The following is a 25,143-nucleotide window of genomic DNA, read 5'->3' on the forward strand; positions in this document are numbered from 1 at the left end:
CCGTGTCAGGCTGGTGTGTGAGATGACGGGGCGTCAGACAGCGTGGCCTCTTGCAGTGCCTCTTCCCTCGCCCGTCACTCAGACTAACACACGGATGACCTGGCTTCCCCACCGGCACTGGAGACATTTCCTCCTCTTCATCTTCTTTCTCAATACCCTCCTCCTGTTCTTCCTCGTCCTGATTCAGACTCCTGCGATTCCTCCCTGGGTTTGTCCTCGGTCCAACCACTTCTGCTCGTCCTCGGCTTTCTTTCAGAGCCTGGTTCTCCTGCTGCAGCCCCTGCAGTGCACTCCTGACAGGAGACGGAAAGAAAGACAAATAGACATATGCATGATGAAGCTGTCATCGACAATGATGTCCTCTTAGACAATCGAACCTGAAGTTTCCCCAGGATCTCCGAGACAAAAAAATGCACCTCAGCTGAGCCACGGAGGTGTATCCATCCCTCTCCAGTTGTGATCTTATTTCTTCAAGCTGGCCTTCAAGTATCTTCTTCGCTTCCTCAAGCTGCTTTACATCAGCTCTCTGTGACACCAGCGCTCTAGTCACAACCTCAGTTTCACAAACCTTAACACAAGTCAGACAAAAAAAAATGACGTTTGTTATGGAGCTACAATTTAAGTCACAAAGTAAAGGGCTTTCTCCAAGGTTTAAATTAGTACGAGATCCATTTACAAACTAAAATGAAAGGGATTTAACAGTGAAATGTAGATAAGAGGTATTTTACCTGAATGGAGGCCAAACTTCTGGCCGTCACTTTATCATCATCCTCCTCTATGCTGTCCGTGAACTCGTCACTGCTGCCATCTTCATCGTCTCCCTCCTCCTCCTCCTCCTCCTCTGTGCTGAGCTCTGGAAACACAACAACCGTATAAGGACAATATCCACTTGCTTTTATCCCCTTTTTGTTTACATCTTAATCCTCTGTTATTCTTCTTATTCTTGCGATTTTTCCATCTCTCCCTCTCTAGCATTCACTCTCTATCCCATTCTTTCCAGAACTGTTTGTACGCTGAATCACCGCTTTGGAAGTCATGGGACTAAAGGGAAATGTTATGTCATACGTTTCCTGCTAGCCAAAAACACACTCAACTCAGTGCAACCCAGGACAAGTGTGTGTATTGTTGTGTTCATGAGAAATGAGACAACTGTTATGGATCTTTGCATCATTTGTATTCACTCACATGTAAGGCTTTATGATTTGGTGCCAAAACTGAATATGAACGCAGCATGTCCTTTGTTGTGCGTTGTTAAAAGTATTGTACACACGCACAGGACGCCGGAGGCTCAGTGGAAAGTGACTGGCAGGAAGATTGCTTTACATAATAGGCCCTAATAATACACAACACACACACACACACTTCAAATACAGTGTGTAGTGTCATGTGTGTATGGGTGTGAATCTTCAGTTGCTCAGTGCATTTTTGGGACTTATTATGGGATTACTTGATAATCCGGATAAAGTTCAAAGACACAGCAATTACTGCAAATGTCTCCACCCTAAAACAGGTATTAAAATTAAATATATGAAATGTTATGTGCTGCTAGGGAGAGGCGGGGGGGGGGGGGGGGACGTTGATGGGTTATTATATATTGAACAATGTGCTCTGTAAGCTGAACTGACTGAATGTGGGGCCCTGTTTACGCACTGTGGCACTACATATTGTCACTATTCTTATACTGGGAACATAAGGGGCAATCTTTGAAACGGTTGTTGGGTGTATTTGTTATTTAAACATGGAATTCACATTTTTTTAAGATCTGGGATGTTGAGTAAAAGGGCTCACATGAGCTTCCCTTATTCAGTGAATTTGGCATTTTACTGTTGTGAATATTTAACTGAGCATTACAGCAGAACAGCCATGCAAACATGAAAACCATGCCACAATATCATGCATGAGGGAGCAAGGACATGAAGAAAACACTGATTTGAATTGGAAATGTCTGGTATTACACATTATAGTTTCATGTTTATATTAAAAGATAAAAACTGAATTATCTGCAGAAATCTGTTGACAAATTTAAGACTAAACACATCTAGAACATGTGCATTATTATATTATGAAACTGGATATTAAGACAAACTGGGAGACTGAGGAGGACATAGGAATGGTTCAAAAAGATAAAACACACTGTGGGTTGATCTCTTGGGAAAGAAGGAAGGTATATAAAAGGACCAAGTGGATTTCAGGTTTGGGATATTCTTAAAACAAATTCCCAATTAAACACAACAAACAGAAGTGCATTTGACAAAAAGCCAGCACATTTTTTTTTTTTTATTTCTGTTGCATTAAAGATACAAAAAGAAGTGTTGACAAGGATTCCATGTATGAGGCTAGATGAGAGATCAGGGCACAAATCCCAAGAAATCGTATTCTACCTACAGTAATATAAATATTGAATGGGCTAGTATTAGTTCTGGCATTCACATCTCGAGATTTATAGAGAGCACAGACAGTAAAATTATTCGATATTTTATTTTCCTGCTTTCTTAGTACAAAGCTGAACTTAAGCTCAACAAGCAGACTAACTAAAAAAAAAAAAAAAAAAAGTACTAAATTACCATAAGTTTACTTTAAAGTAATCAGCGTGCCCCTACCATCTTTATGTCGAATGCGGCTGACCTAATATTTCATGCATATCTGTCTAAACTAAAATGTAGCTACTGCAGATAAAACTGCGTGAGCAATCCAAGGTTAAGATGAACTGAAGGAAACTACTTGGCCATCTTTTGGGATTTGTATCTTGGGCCTTGCTAAGAGTGCACATCGCATTCACAAACAGATGATATAAAAACAAATGATGGATGGTCAGACGTTTCACTGTAAGGCATGAGCTTGAGTTTTCTCGACAAGACGTAACTTCACTGTGACAGTAAGGCTTGGAAGAGTGACACCGGTGAGAGACAGTACACAGAAATGGCAATACAGAACAATCGCACTGCAAAGCAATACAGGCCTTTTTTTTCTTCTTTTTTTTTTTAAACAATACAAAAACATATTTACACCACACTCACAAAATATATTAATAAATAAGTCTGGGTTGCACATTGCCACTTCATGCCATTGAAGTTAAGCTGAACAGGCTTCTGCTACTGTGAGTAGTGCTTGTGCTATCTGGATGAAGCTGCCTTAAGACCAGACAGTCAGATTTTGGTTTTTATTCACACTTAAGGAGAATTGTCTTGATCATATTCACTTTTTTCCATATTTTTTCATAAATCTGACCATCGGTGGCTACAGACCGCTCCATCTCACATAAAGAGTGTCACGCAGCAGTGCTGTGGTCAGACAGAGCATCACAGAGCGTTAGTGACAGTGCCCCCTGCAGCCCTGGAGGCTGGACCCTGCCCATCCCCACCTCCAAAGTCAGGCTGCCTTTTAGCTGGCCGTTCCAGCACCAGGGCCATGTTACGGGTCCTGGCCAGGACCTCCTCCAGCTGTCTGCGGAGTGCCTGAATCGAATCTAGCTCGGTGTGGAGGACCTGGATCTTCTCAGAACTGAGGAAAAAGGAAAAAAGTGTTTTATGGCAACAACAGCAAAAAACTGCAACTTAGTGTATTCACAGGAAACAGGCCTATCACCAGACCTGGGTGCAGCTTTCCTACCTGTCACTGTTGGTGTGAATGTGCGTGAGATTTTGGTATAATCTCTTCTCTGCCCTCAGGGCATCATTCAGCTTGTTGTACTCGGACACAAGCTGCTCTAGCACACACTAGATCAGAGTGGCAGGCAGGGTAGAGGAGGAAGGAGACACATAATAAATACATATCATTAAGCAGCACAAACCGTCAAATGCTGTCTAATGGGCAAAGACTGAAGCAAAATCCTACTTGATGATCAGTGCTGTCCCTAGTGTCCTGCTGGTGAGCCAAAGATAAACGCAGAGCAGAGAGCTCCTTCTGCAGGGAGAGGGCACAAAGACATGACTTGCGAGATAAAAAATTTAAAAAAGGATTGTTTTTATGCATCATCACAGGGTCCACACAGATACCTGAGCCTCCCTCTCCTTCTTCAGTACCAGCTTCAACTCCACCTGGAGAGCCTCCATCTCTGCCTCACTCTCTTTAGTGGATGGCTGCATTGCCTCCTCCTGGCCCTGCATCAGCTCCTGATGAATGAAGTGTACAGTGAAGATCAGGTGTACAGGAGATGGAGCAAGGGGGGTGGGGAAGGGAAACAAATGAAAAAGGTACCTTGATAAAGGCTTCTTTCTCTTTGAGCAGACTCCGCAGATGTTCCGTCTCTCCTCCCATCTCTCTCTCCTTGCCCTGTCTCAGCTCGCACAGCTCTCGCTCTCTCGATGACAGCTGTCTGCGTAACTCCTGCAGCTGGACAGTCCGCTCACTAATCACAAGGGAGAGCCTGTACGAGTAGTCCTAAGAGAAAAGCGAGAGAGAGAGAGAGAGAGAGAGAGAGAATGAAGAGGTTGAAAGCTTTTTGTTGTGCACACCGTTGCATTGCATTTCCATAACTATTACAATACCAGCAACAAGACTTACCTGCAGATACTGGTCTTTGGAGCTGAGAGTGTTCAGCATGTTCTGGACCTGTGCTTGGTGTTCATTGGACTGGCGGCTGCGGTCCGACAGCAGTTCCTGGAAGAGCTTTTCTTTCAGTGCCAGCCGAGCCTTCAACTCCTCTACAACCTCAGTGGGACCAGCCTGAACTCTGGCAACCAGGGCAGCGGTCAGATCCTAAAAACACACACACACACACACAAACAAACACACACACACATAAACACACACAGTCTGAGTCAGAACGCCCTTTTTATTTGTTGAAATGAAAACAAGTAGCACAGGTTTGTCTATGATGTCTTTGTTTTGTGGTCGGGTGTACCAACGCTTTGAAAACAACACAGCAAACAATTACAGGCAATTACAATAATGTGTGTGCGTGTGTGTTACCTGTGCCTCCTGGCTGTGTGTCTGCAGAGCGGCCTGTAGCTGGCTGATGATGGTGTCTTTTTCTCTCAGGGTGTTTCTCTCCTTCTCCTCACTCTGCTGCTTCAGCCACTGGAGGTTCCTGTAGGCCTCTGCCGCCTGCTCTAGCTCCAGCTCTTTGCCACGCACCAAGGCGTCCAGACTCTGATGGTCACAATCACAGGTGTAACCGCACAAGAACAATAGAATACCTCGTAAATGTCTTAGATGTTCACAAACCCTGCCAGCTGTAACCCAAATCAGAGTTCTGTCAGCTCTGGCTTATTTGAACTGTAAACAGCAAAGAAATGCATAATCTCTCTAATCTCGTTTTGATTGCACAAAGATGCTTGGTGACAAGTACATACCATTAGTACAAGCTGGCAGCTCTGACAGATATGTTTGTACTGTGTGTGTGTGTGTGTGTGTGTGTGTGTGTGTGTGTGTGTGTGTGTGTGTGTGATGAGCGTACCGTGATGGTCTCCTCGTTGTTGGACAGGATGCAGCGCAGTCTCTCCAGGTCTCGCTCCTTCTCCCTAAGGGCCAGCTGCAGCCTCCTCACCTGGCCCTCGCGCTCCTCCACACAGCGGAATTTGTCATCGATGGAGTGCTGCAGATGGCGGAGGGGGAGAAAAATCACACTGCTGCTATCCTGGGCACCCTCAACTGTGATATTCATCATGTTCTGAGTGGGTGTGCAGTTTCCTAAGCTCATGTTCCTTACAAACTAATTAAATCAAATGGCTAAGGGTATGAAATTCATGAACATTTTTTGTCAGGGAACACCACCATCTGATTTCTATGAAAAATGTGATCCTTTTCTATAGATTATAAAATAGCTTCATAAAAATAGCACACTTCACTGCATACTAGCAACTAAGCACATCTTTATCACTACTGTTCACTTGGGACAGGACTTAAAGAAGATGGAAAGATGTTTTTCCTTCTGTCTCTCCCATTTTGGTTGGTTGTGAAATTTTATGCTGACCTACAGTACCGATTTAGGAGGAGTTTGCATTACTATCTACCACTGGCTCTTTCGACTGCTGCATGATGCATAATTAGGTCTTTTCTCTCCATTTCACCTGCACTGTACAGGGTGTACAGGGAAGACTGTCGCATTAATCACACAGTATATGGTACATTGATCCGTGTGTGTGTGTGTGTGTGTGTGTGTGTGTGTGTGTGCGTGTGTGCGTGCGTGCGTTACCTCCAGAGCTCTGTCTCTATCTTTAATACGCTCTCGTAGTTTCTCCAGCAGGGCATCTCTTGGTTTGGAGCTTCCTGACTCCAACATCTCTGAGTACTCCTAAAGATGTTTAGAAGGGATCAGAACCGTGTGCATGCCTGTGCATCTATGCAACTACATAATGTATGAATGGATTGAATGGGATTGTGTACAGTAGGTTACCTGTAACTGTTGTTCCTTGTCCTGCAGAGAGCACTGGAGCTGTGCGATGCTCCTGTCTGATTCCTGCACCACAGTGTGTCTCTCTGCCTCGGCCTCCTTCAGAGCGGCTTCTTTGGCCTGAAGCTCCGAGCGAGTTTTCTGAAGGGCACAGCGCAGGTCCTGCGGCACAGAGACGAGAGGTCATACATGCTGCACCCGTCATACTTCCAAGACTTCATTCACACTCACACATTCACACACACACACTAACCTGGTTGTGCTTTTCAGTGACCTCCCTGTGCTGCTGCACCTCCTGTAAATCAGCGCTGAGTCTTTCCTTGAACCTCGACAGGTCATCTCCCTGCCTCTGGCTCTGTCTCAGACTCCTCTGGCTGGCCTCCAGCTCCAGACCAAGGGAGAACAAGGAGCTCTGCACCCCAACCAGCTCGCCCTGCAGCTGGGCGAGTGTCAAGGACTCGCTGACCCCCTCTGGAGCCTAGAGAATCACCACAGACCAAAGGTCAGTATGTCATCGTCCTGGCGACAAGATTTCTCACTATCGATAAGGAAGGATCCTGGATCAGGGTTTGCACCACTATATGTCACTATATGCCGGGGGACTTCCTATGACACACTGAGCTCCTCTTTCCTCCTCTCTCACTCTCCATCTGTGTGCATGTTACTAACTTCGCTTCTTCCACGGAGACCGGGTCAGGGTCCGGAGCCTCGCAGATTTCCTTGGATCGTGGTGGCACCTGAATTGTGTTTGCAGCTGCTGCAGAGGTACTGCTCGACACCCTGCACTGCTACTACTATTATTACTAGTCATAGTTCTATTATCTTTATTGTTACTATATTTGTCACTGTTCATCATATCAACTGCTATAATTATTATGAATTATATTTCTGTATCTGTGTCCTAACCGCCCACCCAACTAACTGCCTGAAGTCTGTTTAAAGGAATTTTTTTCCTCGCCACTGTTGCACCAAATGCTTGCTCTTAGGGGGGGGGGAATTGTGGGGTCTCCGTGAATTACAGTGTTATTAGTTATTAGAGTGTGGTCTACTCTAGACCTACTCTACCTGTAAAGTGTCCCGAGATAACTTCTGTTATGATTTGACACTAAATATAATTAAATTGAACTGGATGTGTGTACCATGTCTCACCTTGCATTGAGCAAGCTGGTTGCGGTGGACCATTTCTCTCAGCTTACACAGCGTGGCGTTCTGCTCTTCCATCAGCTGGTACAGCTCCTGGGCCTTTAAGCAGAATGCATCGCGGGTATGAGCACCTTCTCAACTACAGGTGTCATCTCACACAGGTTGACAACAAAGACCAACACTCACCTCGTTGTCTTTGGTGCTGATGGTCTCTGTGAGATCCTGAATGGTTCTTTCTTGACTCTGAGCAGCCTGGCGGATTGAACGCAGCTCACACTCCATCTCATTCAGCTTCTCCTGCAGCTTCTGCAGACGGAAACAGCCAGGTTACACTGTAAGGCGGTCATCACTTCTATGATGTGGATTCATCAAATCTTACTGTAATGAGGCATTTTTTAAGCGCCATACCATATTTTTGGCCTCACTCTCGTGGATCTTGGCCTGCAGGGATTGGACCTGTAGCTGGGCCTTCTGAAGCTCGCTGACACACTGGCCGGCTGCACACTCATACTGGTTCAGTTGACTCTGCTGCTCCTCAACGAGGCTCTGCAATGGAGAAAATAAGGTAAGTGTCTGTGTTTCAAGTTATAAAAAACACTAATGTATGTGTTAACTTGTTTAGGCTTCTGCCAAAATCCAGCAGCTGAATTATTTGTGAGGAAAATATATATATTTTTTCAAATTCATGAAAAAGGCAGAGGCTGCGAGCTGCATAACTTTTGCAGTGGATTGAGTAACATGTGTACAATATGTACAAAGTCTGCTCATTCATGTGTGTACTGTGTAAAAAGCCATGATGGACAGAGAGCCTCTGAAGGGGTGGGAGAGTGTCAGCATGCATGAGTTAGAGCGAGTGAGCGTGTTCAAAGTGCTCTGTGCCACTATTATCTTTACATAACCTTGTTTCCAACTTTCACTTACTAGAGGATGAATATCATTAGGATACAGACTTATACTTGGATTCACCAAGATCAATTTGTGGTTTAACATAGCTGAGATTAACATTCAGATTTTTACTGTAATTAGTTGTTTTTTTTCCGAATAGAAATGATTAAGTTAACATATCATTTAAATAGGGTTATTGTACTAGCCAACCAGAGTTGAGACGATAGAATGGTCTGGCATTGCGTGTTTCACTTTGCCTCCAGGGCTCAGAGTAAAAATAGGCCAGTTAGTGGGAGTCACTCTGTCTTACTGTCTCCCCACATCTAACCTACTTCGGTCAGCAGCCCTGGCTCGAAGATCACACAGAGACAAATAATCACCCTAAAAAAAACTACTGCTGAGGTTTATTGTCTTGAGGAATTTTAGTATTGCACACAGGAAATACAGAAGCATACCTGTCCTCACATACTAGAGCAGAAAATCCTGTGCTACAAAAACACTAGTTTGTAACTGGGAGACTGGTCATTTGATGATAGAAGTGACAGAAGACACATTAGATCCTCAAAATTGTAATCGAAAAACATTTAAATATATAAGCAATTCAATATTAAACATAAATTAAATATACACACATTAAACTGTATGCTTTCTACTTTATTGACATGACTAATTACCTCTTTGGGTGCGCACATGCACACACAGGGTAATTAGGCCATGCTGTGTCACAGCTTACCCTCACCTGACTGCTCATGTAACACACACACACACACACACACACACACACACACACACACACACACACACACACACACACACACACACACACACACACACACACACACACACACACACACACACACACACAGAAGTGGTGAGAATACTTGTTTTGTGTCAAACATCGAAGCCTGTTGGGATGGTTCATTAATAGTGCTGCAAATACTGCAACTTGCAGTGAATGGGCAACATCCTTGTATTCATCATCATCATCATCATCATCACCATCCTTGTCAAGGTTTTATACCTGATGAGGACGTGGGGGAGGATACTCTTTGTACAAATCTTCCAGCAAATCTTCCATGTAAGCCAGGTTCAGATCCTGATCACCAAGCCTCATCAGAGGGGGATCCAGCTCAGGTGTTGGCATGTGGTTGTCTCCTTCTCCCTCTGGAGTTCCATAAGACATTCCCAGAACAGAATCAGGGAAGCCCAGCTTTGAACCTCCATTACTGGTGTTCCGTCGGAGCAGCACAGGCAGCTTGCTCCCCTTAGAGCTCATGACGGGCCGGTAGACAGCATAGCTCTGCAGCAAACAAAGGGCCAGAGAGAGGCTGGGTCCAGGTGAGGCTTGGCCATGTGGGGCTCCCATGTGCTCCTCAGAGAGGGAGTCAGATATCCGGTCATCTACTATTTCCCTGGGGGAGCTCAGCGGCCCATCTGTTATGGCTCCAGGCTGAACATATTCCTCAGTCGTCTCTAAGGATGCTATAGAGGGGCTGGAGCTGGCGCGTCCAGCCAGGGTGCGATCACTGTCTGATGTCCTCGAGGGGTCCTGAGAACCAGGGACCAGAGTTAAAGAGGAGGGGGGTTCTTCTGAATCCTCCACATTTTTTCTTTCTCGTAGTCCTTCTCCACCACCTCCCACTCCTCCAGTCACACTCCCTCCAATAACACTGGCTGAATATCTGGATGACGGCCCACAGGAAATGCTCCTTGCCAGCTTCCTGGGCACCTTACAGACAGCTTCGTAGTCAGAGTCCGCCACCCGCCAGTAGGAACATCCCCGACACCTCCTGGGAGTGCTGGGAACACAACGATGCGAGCCTGCCACTGTAACCTCTGACCCTGGACCAGCAGGACACTGAGGTTGGTGGTGGTGTTGACAGTCCAGGCCGTCGTCGGCCCAGGACTCATACAAAGAGTAGACCAGATCATCCTGGAGCAGGGCACAGTACTTTGCATGAGTGAGACCTGAAATGTCCACCATCCCATCTCCTGGTCCTTCATCACCCCCAGGTAATGTTACAGCACCCTCTTCTGAGTTAGTTTTACGGTAGAGCCCACCGATGCACTGCCTCAGCCGGTGTTTCTCCTGCAGGAGCCGCTGCAACCTCTCGATGGAAAGGGCCTCCACTCGGGCGATCACTGTGTCGAAGCGGTACATGCGGTCCAGCATGAAGGTGCACTTGGAGCAGGCGAACTCTCCTCTGCCATCCCGGGTCAGCTCTCGACCTAGAGCATGAGACAACAGCACCTGCAGGTTGAGCTTGGGGGTGGGGTGGAAGATCCATCGCCGCTGGTTACCGCAGAGCTCCCGTCCACAGATGCGACACGTCTCCTTCATCTTGAGATCAAGCATTCCACAGGTTTATAATTATCCTTATTTACTCTGACATGCGGACACCTGAATCCTTATGATGAATTTGATCCCATGTGAACACCCAAGAGCATAATGTTTCAAGCTGTATCAGAGTAAACACAAGCTTTGAGAGCACAATAAAAGCCTTTTTTTTTAATCTGAGATAATGTAAAGCTGCTCATGACATCAGTCATTGCAATGGCATCAAATTCAAAGGCTTAAACATAGATGAAATGAGGTAGACAAGGAGAAGCAATATGCTTGTAGAGAATGGTTGAGGTTCTTGGCAGGACTGAAATCTATGAGGTAAAAATCTAGGTTAACAGATATATAGTGACTCATTAAAAAATATCCATCAGCCCAGGATCACCATTCATTTGCCGGAGGCGCAGGTGCATCGGGGATATGGCGCACACTCCCACAGACGCACAGCGAAGTCATGTGAATGTGTCATCAATGAGATGCAGTATTTATCTTGAAATCGTCCTTGCGCTGTCACCAAACCGCTGTTTCGCATTTCCCAACAGCACCGCACGAGCCTCTGCACCATCAATCGGCTGTCACGAACACACGAGCCGCACCGCGCGCAGCCAGGTTAATGCCCGTGGATCGGTAATAATCCGGATACGGACACAGAGCAGTAACAAGCGTCACAGTACAGTCTTCTGAATCTTTCCCCGGTGTCTGCGCCTGAACAATGGAGTCTTCATTCATTTCAGAGCCTTAACCGACAGCTCGAGAGGCAAACACGCGCTCTCGGTGTCGTTGCTTCGTGCAGTCGGAGATCTTCCGGGCTGACAACGATGAAGCTGCCTGAAGCAGACCGGCAGCGGCGGAGCGCACCATTTAGAGAATACAGGGGTTGGAGAAGCCCGGCGCAGTCATACAGAGATGTTGACGGTTTAATATCCACCATGAATCCGATTCAAAACGACCATTTCAATTTTAAAACACATTATAAAATGCAAACCCGAAGATATTAGCTTTATTTTGGGGTTATTGGTAAAGAGACAGAGTGATGTTCCCCTGAGAGTCTGTTACTTCCTCCCGCCCGGTTTACTAAGCTCTACTCGCCTGACTGAACAGGTGAAATGCTCAGTAGCATGTTAACATTAGTGACGCTCTGTAAAATGTAAGAGTAGAGACCGACTCTATTCTATTCTAATTATTATATATATATATATAATAATATATATATATATATAGTATAATATTTATATTGTATAATATTTATATTGTATAATAATTCAAAATCATTATTATAAGATATTATATACAATGTATTCATTCTTTACCAGGTTTATACATTACTACACTATATGCACTGTAGAAAACTACTGTATGTGATTACATTAGATATCATATCCTATTTTTTTCTAATATCCTATTCTGTTTTGTGTTAAAGAAAATCAAATGGACAGCTAAATATACAGCACAAACATACAGCACGATGTTAGATCTTCAGTCATAATCATGCTGTAGCGCAAGGGTTGACCAGAACTATTCACTTTCCAGTACTTTACACAAAACTGTACTGTATAAATTACAATTAGTATAAAACATTGCCTAATTTTGTATTTCTGCAATAATCACGCAACCTATACTGGGAATTTGGTTATATAACTTCATTAGACCACTACAGACAGTTCTACTAACTGACTACAGAACAGACCAATAAAATTGATCATTTTTATGTTCTATTCTATTTTTATTCATGTATCCCGGGTCAGCTGCCTGACCTTTTGTCATTCATTAGTATTTTACCAGGCCAGAGGATCTACAGAGTCAAAACAAAAGCAGATTTTCAGTGAGCAATAAAACCAGTTACCTAGATAACACAAACTGTTGCAGTTCGAGATGGCTGCTGTGAAGTTTGCCTGAGGTTACATATGAAAATAAACTTTGAATAGACTTCATTATCATACTGGCAGCATAACATAGTCAGTGCTTCACATAGTCTGATTTTAATAATCAATACACTGAGTCAGTTTTCATATATAAATATCAGTTTCAGCTGCATAACTGTTGTTACAACTGCTGTTTGTCCAGTGGAATTAGGCATTTGTAAGAACTGCCAGAGGATTTTGCTTATTTGGGCATTTGTCATTATATATGTCAAAGAATTAATGCTAAAGCTCACTTAGTTGACTTGCTAACTTGCTAGCATATTACTGAGCTTACGTGTGGTGGTTTTCGTCCTTTAATAGAGCCCTCATCAGACCAGCGTAACTTGTGTCAAAACATGCTATTGCCTCAAGAAGTATTATTTGTATTTCTTGTTGCCGTGGTGCAGATATTTCAACAATGATTTCACTGTGGCGGTCAAACAACCAGGCCATTCTCATGCATTTGACTGTGCTATCTCTGCAGTGACCACAGTTTTTGTTTTCCCGAGGGTGCACAAACAGATGGTCATGCTGTCACGCTGTGACTTCCATGCAGATATGCAGAGCATCATCCTCAATGTGCGAGTCAGAGTCATGGAACCTTGTGTCTGCCTTAAGATCCTTGATTGCTGATTGTTTGAAAGATAATAACTGGGCCTGAGTCCAGATGTTTATTAGAGTTTGCCGCAGACAGCCAACAACACATGTGGCAAGAATGCAGCTGATAATTAGTCTGGACATATGATACTTCTTCTTAATGATCAGAGGTTTGTTTTGTGAAATTTAATGTTCATAAATACAAGCAAATGTATAAAGAATTTAGTTCCAAGCCAATCACTACACATTCTTTTTGAAAAGGAAACCCTGGAAATAATTGTCTCAAGAGGTTTCGGATGACATTTCTTTCCTGGCTCTTCCTCTCTCTGCAGACATAGATTTGATCTAAATGGCTGTGGTGTCTGGGGAACTAATTAAGAGCTCTTATTGCGAGTGTGTCTGAAACAACACAACTTGATATCAGTGTTGTGGTCGCTGAGCACTCAAAGGTCAACTTGACCTATCGACAACCCGGCTGAAACCAGACCCGCTAAACTGCTAACCGGCGAAATGCTTGCATGCACACACGCACCTACGAAAGAAGACGCCTCATGGGAATGTGTACACACACACACACACACACACACACACACACACACACACACACACACACACACACACACACACACACACACACACACACACACACACACACACACTTTATGTCTTGCTTTACCACAGTTACACTGATCAGTTAAAGACACAAGTGTCATTTAAAGCTACAAAATATGGCAAACCATTTTGGATTTAGCCATATTTTATCTGCAATGTTGTTTCCTTAAATTCTTAAAATTCAAATATATGTAGCATGGTATATTGGATAATACAAAACCATTGTCATATACATATTTTTTTTTTTTTATTCTATATGCTGTCACATTATTGTGCACATATACTGTATGCACCCCCAACAAACAACTGTTACCTCCTGTTGCGATGGTCCTCTACATTGACCCAAAACCCTGCATTTCAACACACTGGTAGTTCAAATCCCCCCCTTACAAAAACAAACAGCCACTCCTCGTTGTACTTGCTATGTCTATCTATCCATCCATCCATACATCCATCTTCGTCCGCTTATCCGGTGTCGGGTCGCGGGGGGAGCAGCTCCAGCAGGGGACCCCAAACTATCTATATAAAAACTAAATGTTGCATATCATATGCAAATTACTATTCTTGTGACACACTAAGGTACTAGCCCACTATTCTCTTAGTGATAAAATGTTTTAGTACACACTAATCCAGACACACTCACACATACAAACATTTACACACACATGCACCCAGTGTGAAGTCTGAGCAGAGAGCCTGTCTGGCGAGGACATTTGCATCCTTCATCCACTACTGATTTACAAGTTAAAATGCCTGTGATGCTTTCAGGTTATAGCCAAACAACATGATGCAACGCTGCACAGCATTAGAACGATGAATAATAAAGATAATTATGGTTATGATTATTAATTTATAGAAGTGCAAATTGATGGTAAAGACTCCCTCTGAGGTAGAGGAAGCTGACATGAAGGTAATGGTCCCCCTCCATTTGTAGTTTCATTAGAGGAGGGAGAGAAATGTGTCCTTGGGGATGTCAAAGCCTGTAAATGTAATGAGATTCCGTCACTTTGTGTGATGGAATAAACCCTATGTATGATTTTTCACTGGAAGCCTCCGATGACGCTCCATCCATTGCAGTAACTTCATTTTTGTGTCGTGTTCCTTGCCTTCCTCTTCAGAGGAAGTTCATCACCATATATCTATTATGTTGTTTGCCAATCAGATTGGAACAAGCCACCGTCAATGACTCATTGAAACATTCCGGTTAAGGTTGAACAAAGACGAGCAAAGTTCACTTCATGTTCACTTACTTTTTACCATGACAATGTATTACTGAGAGTAGCTGTATGATTTTATTATGCTGATTTCTGCACAAAACATTTTGAAAAGACATTTTGAATACTGCACTTTCCTTCAGTGGTAAAATGAGAAGACATTTGGCCAAAGCTGGTTGGTTCTGTACCAACCTCATAATGTACGTACTGGTCATATTGCAAATTTTCTGATCTTTTTTCTGACCCTTTATCTTACTATACTATAGGAAATTTAAAAATTATTCAAATATGTGTCATTTTTTATCTACAGTTGTCAGCCCTGGTGTTAAAATGCAATGTGTCACTTCTCCATAAGGAGGCAGAGTCTGTCTGACATTAAACAACGAGAACTGTGATGCTGTTCTGACACTTAGTGGGGATCTCTATAATGACATGTGAAGACTAATGAACCAACATACATAAAAATACAGAGCTCCACGTACCTGCATCTTCTGTCCGATGCGCAGCCTCTCTCGACCAAGTTCCTCCTGATAAAACTGGAGTAGAAGAGACAGACTATAAACCTACCGTATGTACTAATCTAATAATTCAAAACAAAATGTTATAAACTATCTTCAGAATGAGGTAACAAAATCAGTAAAGTTAAAGAATAAATCTTTACAGAAATCATACTTCATGTGTGTCAATACTTGCATACGTGTTTCACTGCAGTGTGTGTGTTTGTGTTAGTGTTTGTGTTTGTGTTTGTATAACTAGCAGTTTGTGTGGGCAAATAGCTCTTGTGACCTACATGAATAGCTGTTAAGATAAGGTTTAGGAATGTCACATATGCTGCTTCAGGAGCCTTGTCTAGAATAGAAGTCTGACCAGAGGAGACATGGTGGTCCAGAGGAATGCACTAAACATGTGCAGGGATTGACAGAAATACTCTACGTACATATATAATGGATAAATAGCTGCTGGAAACACTTTGACTGAACAATTCCTAAGGTTAGAGAAAGTTTGGATATCCATTTGCTAAGACTCAGCGGCAGAGACGCCACCTAAGAGGATTTTTGATGTGAGGTGTCATTCAAAATAAAATATGTGCTTACATCCACATCCTTGTCCTTCTGCAGCAGGGAGGAAGACAGCTCCTGAACCTGTCCCTCGAGGTCTCCCACCCTGAGTGTGAGAGTCGTCTTCTCTCCGCTCAGCTCAGTGATGAGCGCCTCCTTGGAGCGCAGCTCTTTAGTCAGCTCCTCTATTAACCTGAACACAGATGGATATATTGTTAGTGAGACAGGGAGGTGGATTTGGTTTTGTTTGATATTGGTGGCTTGAGGAGATTCCTTATTATTTTGCACCTGTCTTTGTTGGTGTTGGATGAAGACAGGATGCTGGGAGGCCTCTCGTCCTCTGTGATGTCCTCCATGGGGGTGTCTAGGGAGAGGAGGGAGGCGTGGGAGTGCGATCCAGCCAGCGAGGCCATCCGCTCAGCCTCGCTGCGTGCTAGCTGGGCCTCCTGGAAATACACAGACATAAAACAGTTATGTCTTGTAAATCTGAGGCACCTGTGTGTCAGTTCAACTAGCTGAAGGTGTGAGTGGACAAACCTCCTGCAGGAGCTGAATCTTGGTCTCAAGCACTTGCTCCATGTGGTCGATTTCCTGCTGTCTCTCCCGACACCGTCTCTGCAGCTCTGCCTCATTGTGATTGGACAAGCTCTCCGCTGTTGTGCTGTGTAACAGGGGGAAAAGACAAGAGTTAATTAGAGCTATCACACAGAATACAGATCAAATCAACTCAGTTTATAAAACACACAAATGTAGTCGGGAGGGCTCAGCATTAGAACATGAAGGGGAGCCAAGAAGCAATGATGTCATCACTTTCCTGTCTGCTGCGGTGCTCATGGGATACACGACACCCTCCCACTTATAGCAGAGATTAAGTAAGTTGCCCCACCCATGTAGGCTTTTATTGTCATCGTAAGTGATGTTCACACAGTCTGACAGTGGTGAAAGGCTTGACGTAGATACAGCAGTGGATGCAATTTGGGTCTTTTTTCCCGTTGTTAGTAACCTGGACTTTGTGGTGTCACACTCACTCAGCTGATAAACACTGTAAAAGCTACACAGCTTTGAAAGGAACCTTTTGAACTTTCTGAAATTTGAAATTCCTCACACGCATCCTGCTTCTTTGCATTCTCGGTCCATGACCTAAGTGTTCCCCTCACTCCTTCAGACCCCAACTGTGCAAGCATCTGTCTTTATCACTTAGTCAGTCAACGACCGCTATCCCAGAATTTCTGCTCCCAGAATGGCACACGCCACGCTGTCGCCATGAGTCCTGTCCGGGACCTTCTCTACATACGTTTTTAACTCTGTCCACCGCATGCAACAGCTCAAATAACTGGGATATTTTGAACCAGTCTGAGTAATGCAAATGTCTGTCTTGTCCGTCTTTATGTGTAGCGCACAAGAGCTTCATGCCATGCGCCAGCCTTTCTGCAGGACATCAGTTATCTGGGTCTGTCAACAACGCAAACAATTTAGAAATGCTTTGAGTTCATGAGATTGAGATTGAAGACACTGTCATATAAGACTGTGCTTAACAATTTGACAGGCACTGGCAAGAATAGGTGTTGGTTGGACTGTAACAATACTACAAGAGAAGGGTGGTAGTGACGAACTGCAACAGAATAGAGGCCAGTAATAAGAGCCAATTTATCCTTTTCAAGAGCACCAACAGTTGGCCAATGATAAACTATACTGATTCAAACGTCAACAACCCTGACCTTTAAGCAGCCTCTCTGCCGATTTCAGCAGTAACTATTATGAAGTGTAAGGCATATAGCATGGGAACTGATATGCCACCATGCTAACAACGCGGAAAGACGTCCACCCTTGCCTACATTGCCCATGCAATCTACCAAACTCCTGCAGCAGGCTCAAGCTCCATCCTGGAGCAGGAGAAGCACTGCAAGTAGAGGAGGACATCTGTTTTAAGGGATCAACTGTATCAAAAAGAGACAAACCATTGTCTTTAAATAACATTAACTGGTCCTCCCTGTGTTAAACTACCGGTATACATAATCACTCCTCAAGCACCACTATATTTTGAACAGATACTTCCTTTCATGGATGCCCCAAGCTGAATCCTCTAGTTAAAGGACACTCTCATCATCATGTCAAATTTACAACACCAGGAGTTGTTACAGCCTATCAACAATCATCCTAAACAAGACTTTTGTAACATGTCATTGGTATAAGTTGTGGGTTTCATTTGCCTATCCATGAAGGTTTGCATGTGTTCATAATATGTGTGTGTGTGTGTGTGTGTGTGTGTGTGTGTGTGTGTGTGTGTGTGTGTGTGTGTGTGTGTGTGTGTGTGTGTGTGTGTGTTTGTGTGTGTGTGTGTGTGTTTTATCTCTATCAGCTGCTGTATGACATATGAGCTGTTAGAGATTTGAGGTGTTGCCATAGTTAAGGCAGGACCATGGAGCCACAACAACAGCCATAGATGGGCATGCACACGCACACAACTTTCACAAGTCAAATGGACCGGCAGATATAAATTGAGCATAACGGAGGATTCATCCAAGTTATGAAAGCCTAAAAGCCAAACAACTTGTGTATCTTCCCAGCAGTAAACAATATGTGCTGTACTAATCAAAGTGTATGTGACCAAAGAAGGCATTAAAGTAATTGGCTTACACAGGCTGTTAATGAAGGGTATCTAGGCAGTAGAGCTGCCTGTCTAGTCTGCACTTATATATATAGTATATAGCCACTCATTTTGATTTCTAAGTTAAGTAAAACAGTCTGTTTGGTGTAATGTATCAATATAATTAGCTTTTCTGACACAAACATTCACACTTAGAAACCTTAGTTAATTTAAGGTAAGGCTTGCACATATTAAAAAATAATTATGATGAATATTTGTGGACTTACAGTGCTTTGTCCAGAAGCTGCTGTTTCTCCTGGAGCTCCTGCTTCAAGCTCTCTACTTCCACCTTCAGCTCGATGTTCTGAAACAGATGAAAGTAGTAAAGTCAGTCCTCAGTCATCGTTTAATCGCTCATTACACATCATCAACACACGTCGTCTCCTCCAACAACATAAATCATCATGCAACAGAAAATGACCATATGGAACTATCAGTGGAAGTGGATGGTGGCCAATTACTATAATATACTTGTTAAAGTGATTGAGAAACCTTGCAATATTGACAAACAAATACATTTTAAGATAGATGTTTTATCTATAAATTCTGTAATTACATAAAAAAAAAATAATAAAACATCCTCATACGTCATACTTGCAGACCTACTTACTAAAAAACATGCCAAATATTATATATATATATATATATATATATATATATATATATATATATATATATATATATATATTTTCATATAGCCACCATATTTGGCTTGGAACAGTTGGTAATTTATTGTGCCTATGTGAAAAATAATTAATTAATTAATTTAAATTTCTGAGGCTGAAACAGTGAAATTGATGGGATGTTCAGTATTGTCAAGTGTATTTATTAACATACAAATATGTGAATATTAAAGCTTAAACACGTCTATGGTTCACCCACACAGGTGTTTTCACTTAATCGGCTGATTAGACCTCCTATGTGAGCTGTAATCAGCCAGAATAACTGAAGACACCTGTGTGGGCATGGCCTATGATGACCATAGACAGTATATAAACTGGACCAACAGATCCCGTTGCTCTGGACGGAGACCAGTGAAGGATATTAGAAGCACTTTTCTGGTGATGGCTGAGCATTACTGTGCAGCCTCCAACTGAGGTTGAAGACGTAGATGTGACGTGAGCAACGTGTCTGAAAGTTGGAAGTCTTCTGGTAGCTGCGCCAAGAGAAATCTCAATCATTCCCAATCTTACAGAGACGGAGAGCGTAGGTATATGTAAGGAGATAACATGGACACAGGCTAATTATTGCTAACATGCTAGTTAACATTACTAATTAAACTTAAACAGCGAATGTAAGTCGAAACTGCCTGCGAGCTTCTCCTGTACTATACGGTAATTCCTCTACTATGCAACAGTAAGTCAACAACAGCACCTGAGCATCCATCCCTCTGTCATCCTTACTTTTTGTCTTCCCCATTTTCGCAATCGTTAGCCTATTTTTTTACAAAAACGTCTGCTACGGAGCCATAATGTGAGATACAAGGTAATGGAGCTTTTATTGTTTATTTCTTTAGAAAATAAACATAACCTCATAATGAGTTTTTTTTCTGTCTATAAACGCTTCAGATGTAAAGTTATTCGCTCTCAAAGTGGAGCCAAAATGAACGGCAGTCAATGGAATGCTAATGGGAGGTGATGGCTTGGTAGCATCAAAATGGCGCCATAGGAGCTACGCATTCCGGGGAGAGTCTTACCCCCTTGATAATGACAATATTTGCCTTTCACGGCAGACATTTTGACTTGTCACAGCGGGGAATGCACAGCTGTAACTGATAACATTAAAAACTGAGGAGGTTCCAGAGTCGTGCATGCTGGCTCACTGGCAAGCTTACCTCGACAGCTGATGGAACCGAGTAAGTTTCACCTGTACTTTTCTCGCTACGTCAAGTCAAAATGCCTGCTGTGAAATAGGTCTAATACAAAAGTGATGTAGTTTGTGACTTTGTAAAGTTTGTAAACCAAAGTGAAGTTTCATTATTATGGGGATAAAAACACAATAATACAATTATTCTCATATGACATATGTAGCCTTACAAATTTGACTTATCATGGAAAGCAGCAAAACATATAAACGTGATTAATTGCAAAGCTTGTCATATATCGCTAAGACAAAAGACTACTAAATCTGTTTTACATCATGCTGTATGTAAATCAGGTAATACAAAATAAATCTTTTCACTTTGTGTAAAGTGTGTCTGTATGTCTGTTCTGTATACCTGAGGTTATTACAGATTCTATATAAAAATAATTTTGACACACTCCGAATCTAATCTAAGTTATTCTTCCCTCCCTCACATCTCGAGCACCTTCATGTCTTGTTTCTTACATCTCTTCATCACATGCTAATCTGTCCGTCTCTGCTGTGTGATTTTTAGGGCTGGTGAGTGTTGTGTATCATCAGTACAGAACATCTGACCGTGCTGTCGTGGCTGGTATATTTAGAGCAGGAGAATTCCGGGCAGCTCAGATATTCACCCCTGGGGCCAAAGGCTGAACTCCACAGCTTGTTTACCTGTTGGGGTCCACAGGGGACATTTCAGGGCCAATAAGGGCTCTTACATTTGGCTACGGGACAGAGGATTTAAACAGCGGGAGGGGATTGGTGGGGCTCAGTCTTTCCATTCTGACTTTAGAGAGGAGCGAGAGGACAGTTTGTCTGTCTGTTGGACTCATCAGCTGATTTATCACAGCTTGACTCATGCTCATTTCAACAGATTGTCCACTTTCTCTTGTCCATCATCTCAATTTAGCTGATTCTGTCCCTTCCTCTCTCTCCTCCCTATTCTTTTCTTTTTTTCTGTTTTAGAAAATGTTATGTACCTCTTTAGGCATGTCCAAGCCTGTTGACCTTCCCCTGTCCCTGTCAGAGAGCCTGAAACCCACTCATAAACATGCTCCTGAGAGGCACCGCGAGTGCTCAGCACGCACATACTGCTGGCTGCTACACACGCACACATTCATTCTGCACATGCGTCCAAAGCACATAGCACTTACTGTAATAACTGGTCACGTCTTGTTTCTTACAATCATAGTGTAATTAATCAAAGTTGTTAACCTATACATGTGCAGTAAGAAAAAAGGACGCCAGAAATTAATTCTAAGGGACATGAGGTTCTGTTTAGTAAAGTAGAAAAGATGCTTATATTGTGAATAGCCTGTTTCTGTATCAATCTAAGAGTGGATGTGCTGTACTGTATTCAATGTTTAATATGTTTTAAAGTCTTGAGTGTATAAACTTTGGTCAGGGTTTATTTACTGTAGGCTCTTTTTTTTTTCAGATTATTTTTTTGATTTCCCACCTTTATTTTGATATGACAGCTAGGTGAAAAAGGGGGAAGACATGCAGGGAATCATCACAGGTCGGATACAGGCCGATTATCGGGACGTTTTTTGGCAGTTTGCAGATTATCTGTATCTGCGTTTTATTTGCCTGATAACTGATAAAGTTAATTCATTAAAAAGTGCTCTCCTTTGGCTCCACTACAGCTCTGTGTCTGTCCCTCTGCTTCGGTTTCACTCACCACTGAGTCTGCCCACAACACTATCTGACTATCTTTTACAGTGTATTATGTTGAACGTTTCTAATTTATGAAATAATAGCTAAACAAAGTTTTGTGTTGGAGTTTGTAACGTTCCAAAATCCAATTTTTTTTTTTTTAAGATTTCTTTTTTTGTTGGCATTTTAGGCCTTTATTTCAATAGGTCAGATGAAGACACGAAAGGGGGAATGACATGCAGCAAAGGGCCGCAGGTTGGAGTCGAACCTGCAACCACTGCATCGAGGAGTAAACCTCTATACGTGTGCACCTGCTCTACCAACTGAGCCAACTCAGCCACCCAAAATCCTAATTTTGACTTTCATTTTCACTGTAAATGCATATCGGTCCTAAATATTGGTTATCGGTTTCATTAACTACTAATAATTGGTATTGATATCGGCCTTGAAAAACCAGCATCGGTCGATCCCTAAAGAGGAACACGTATTCCTGTGTGTATGTGTGCATGTGCGTGTCAACAACTTGGCTTAGAGTAAGAGAGACATTTTCCCATCTTGAAGCAGCTCTATATATAGACACCCATCACAGTGCACCTGCTATTCTGGCCCGTCCTGGCCTGCCGCCCCCTTAGCAACAGATCCCCTAATAACCAAACTGTACAAGAGGAGGGACACGGCTGCACTTCAAAACACTGACAGAACTGTCAATCATAAAGCAAACACACCTGCAACACTGTTACTGATCACCTACTGACAGATATAATTTACTCTTAATTCATCTATTGATGATGCTGTATTCCATAATAAACCATTTACATGTTCTGGTACAGTAGCATCACTTCATTTACATCAATGAAAAACCGTGAAATGTGCTATTTTCAGTATTTTCAAATATGTAACTAACAATTATGTTTATGATTTGAATAATCTGCAGATTATTTTATTTATGAATCGATTATTAGTTTTGTCTAGAAAATGTTACAAAATACTAAAATATGAGAATTCAAAAATGTTTAGTTTACTATGCCACAAGATTGAGAAACTGGAACTAGGGAATATTTGGGATTTTCGTTCGATAAAGTAACGATTAGTTATTATCAAAGTAACTGCTATTTCATTTTCTCTCGACCCTTTTATTGACTAATCGCTTAAGCGCCATATTTAATTACAATTTATATCAAATAAATCTCTACATTTTACAGTGTATTAATGAACTGACATGACTGAGTTTAAATGTTCTGTATGTAACAAACCATATGGTGAAGAGACACATACAAACACATACAATCACACACAAACACGCGTTATGATGCATGAGTTGTGTCATATGGACACTAAATAAATCTGTGCACTCAGGCCTGCTCTATAAATAAAATCTCTGGAGTTCTGAGAGAGATCACTATGTGCCCAGGACCAATACACTGGCTCTGTACTGTATTACACTGACATGCTTTGGAGAGAGGAACAGTGACACTCATGACACTCAACCAGCACGGCAATGAGCAACTCAGGTCAGATAACAACTACGCAACAAATATTTAGTCTCCAATAAAACAGTGATTAGACCGATAAACCCTTCAGCCACACAGAGTGAGAGATTGTGAAGCACAAGGATTGATATCCAGTCGGATGAAGTGGGATCACTTTACTCAATCACTGCTGGTATGCAGTAATTGTAGAGGATAAGTGGCAGGACGCTCAGGTCTTGCTCGGCTGGATCAAACAGCCATTTAGTTTTTCTCATATCAAAGAGTTGTTGATGATCAGAAGGGATTTGGAATAAGGGCAGAAAGTAAGAGGCGAGTATTGAATGCCCATTGACAAACAGACAACAGCTGAACAGGGTCACCTTATTATAGGTGCACACATTACACGCAGATAAACAGAGATGCAGATGGATTCATACACTTAGAAACGACAGAGTGCAGATGCCTACACATCTAAACACATGCATAGAAATGACAGAGAGGAAGAGGAATGACAAATGTTGCCAATTATAGGACTATAATTATAAGAATAAATTATAGGACTTTTTTGAGTGTCTATGATTAATTTGTTAATTGTTTAATAAAGAAAATTGCAAAGAAGAAATAATAAAAAAAAAAAAAGCATGCAACAATTTTTTAGGTCCCAGAGTAACAGCTTCAAATCTCTTGTTTTGTCTGAAGTAGGGCTGGGCAATATATCGATATTATATCAATATCGTGATATGAGACTAGATATCGTCTTAGATTTTGGATATCGTAATATCATGATATGACATAAGTGTTGTCTTTTCCTGCTTTTAAAGGCTGCATTACAGTAAAGTGATGTACTTTTCTGAACTTACCAGACTGTTCTAGCTGTTTTATTATTTGCCTTTTCCCCACTTAGACAGTATGTCCACATTACTGATGATTATTTATCTAAAATCTAAGTGTGAAGAGATTTTGTTAAAGCACAAATTGTCAACCCTAGAATATCACCGCAATATCGATATTGAGGTATTTGGTCAAGAATATCGTGATATCTGATTTTCTCTCTATCTCCCAGCTCTAGTCTGAAAAGTCCAAAAGCCAAAGCTATGCAATTTATATAGATGACAAACAGAGAGAATCAACAAACCCTCACATTTGAGAAGCTGGATCAAGATAATGTTGGAGGACCTAAAGAGATATTTTGCTGATTTATATCCAGCTCTGTATCATCTTCGTGTGGGCAGTGTGTTTAGATGAACATAGGGCTGCACGATTATGGCCAAAATGATAATCAGGAAGTGTTTTCTATCAATATTGAGAGCATGATAATGTTTTTAGGCAAAGATTTGTGTTGCACTTTCACATGCACTCTGAATAAACAGAGCACTGCTAAATTCCTGCTAATGTATAAATATTTGCATCAACATAAGACATAAGAAAATAAGATTCTTCTTAA

The 25,143-nt window shown here is 42.3% G+C and overlaps 1 protein-coding gene across 7 annotated transcripts in view; it reads right to left on the bottom strand.

The window, feature by feature from the left end:
- Positions 1-25,143, bottom strand: part of LOC120567967 (myomegalin-like) — a 48,098-nt gene that overhangs the window by 13,732 nt on the left and 9,223 nt on the right. For 5 of the 7 annotated variants that reach the window (XM_039815103.1, XM_039815100.1, XM_039815099.1 and 2 more), the window contains exons 1-18: positions 9,384-11,517; positions 7,886-8,023; positions 7,664-7,783; positions 7,484-7,576; positions 6,588-6,812; positions 6,338-6,496; positions 6,137-6,235; positions 5,399-5,536; positions 4,912-5,091; positions 4,504-4,698; positions 4,198-4,380; positions 3,996-4,112; positions 3,835-3,903; positions 3,610-3,716; positions 3,362-3,501; positions 729-853; positions 417-568; positions 2-293 (exon numbers count right to left, since the gene is read on the bottom strand). In XM_039815103.1, the coding sequence (XP_039671037.1) occupies positions 2-293; positions 417-568; positions 729-853; positions 3,362-3,501; positions 3,610-3,716; positions 3,835-3,903; positions 3,996-4,112; positions 4,198-4,380; positions 4,504-4,698; positions 4,912-5,091; positions 5,399-5,536; positions 6,137-6,235; positions 6,338-6,496; positions 6,588-6,812; positions 7,484-7,576; positions 7,664-7,783; positions 7,886-8,023; positions 9,384-10,718 (3,867 nt within the window). In that variant the 5' untranslated portion in view covers positions 10,719-11,517. Of the gene's footprint in view, position 1; positions 294-416; positions 569-728; positions 854-3,361; positions 3,502-3,609; positions 3,717-3,834; positions 3,904-3,995; positions 4,113-4,197; positions 4,381-4,503; positions 4,699-4,911; positions 5,092-5,398; positions 5,537-6,136; positions 6,236-6,337; positions 6,497-6,587; positions 6,813-7,483; positions 7,577-7,663; positions 7,784-7,885; positions 8,024-9,383; positions 11,518-15,509; positions 15,564-16,121; positions 16,279-16,373; positions 16,532-16,622; positions 16,747-18,959; positions 19,037-25,143 lie in introns of those variants that run through there. The other 2 variants (XM_039815104.1, XM_039815097.1) reach the window with 2 other exon arrangements.

This window comes from Perca fluviatilis, chromosome 11 (assembly GCF_010015445.1).
Source record: "Perca fluviatilis chromosome 11, GENO_Pfluv_1.0, whole genome shotgun sequence".
NCBI classification, from domain to species: domain Eukaryota; kingdom Metazoa; phylum Chordata; class Actinopteri; order Perciformes; family Percidae; genus Perca; species Perca fluviatilis.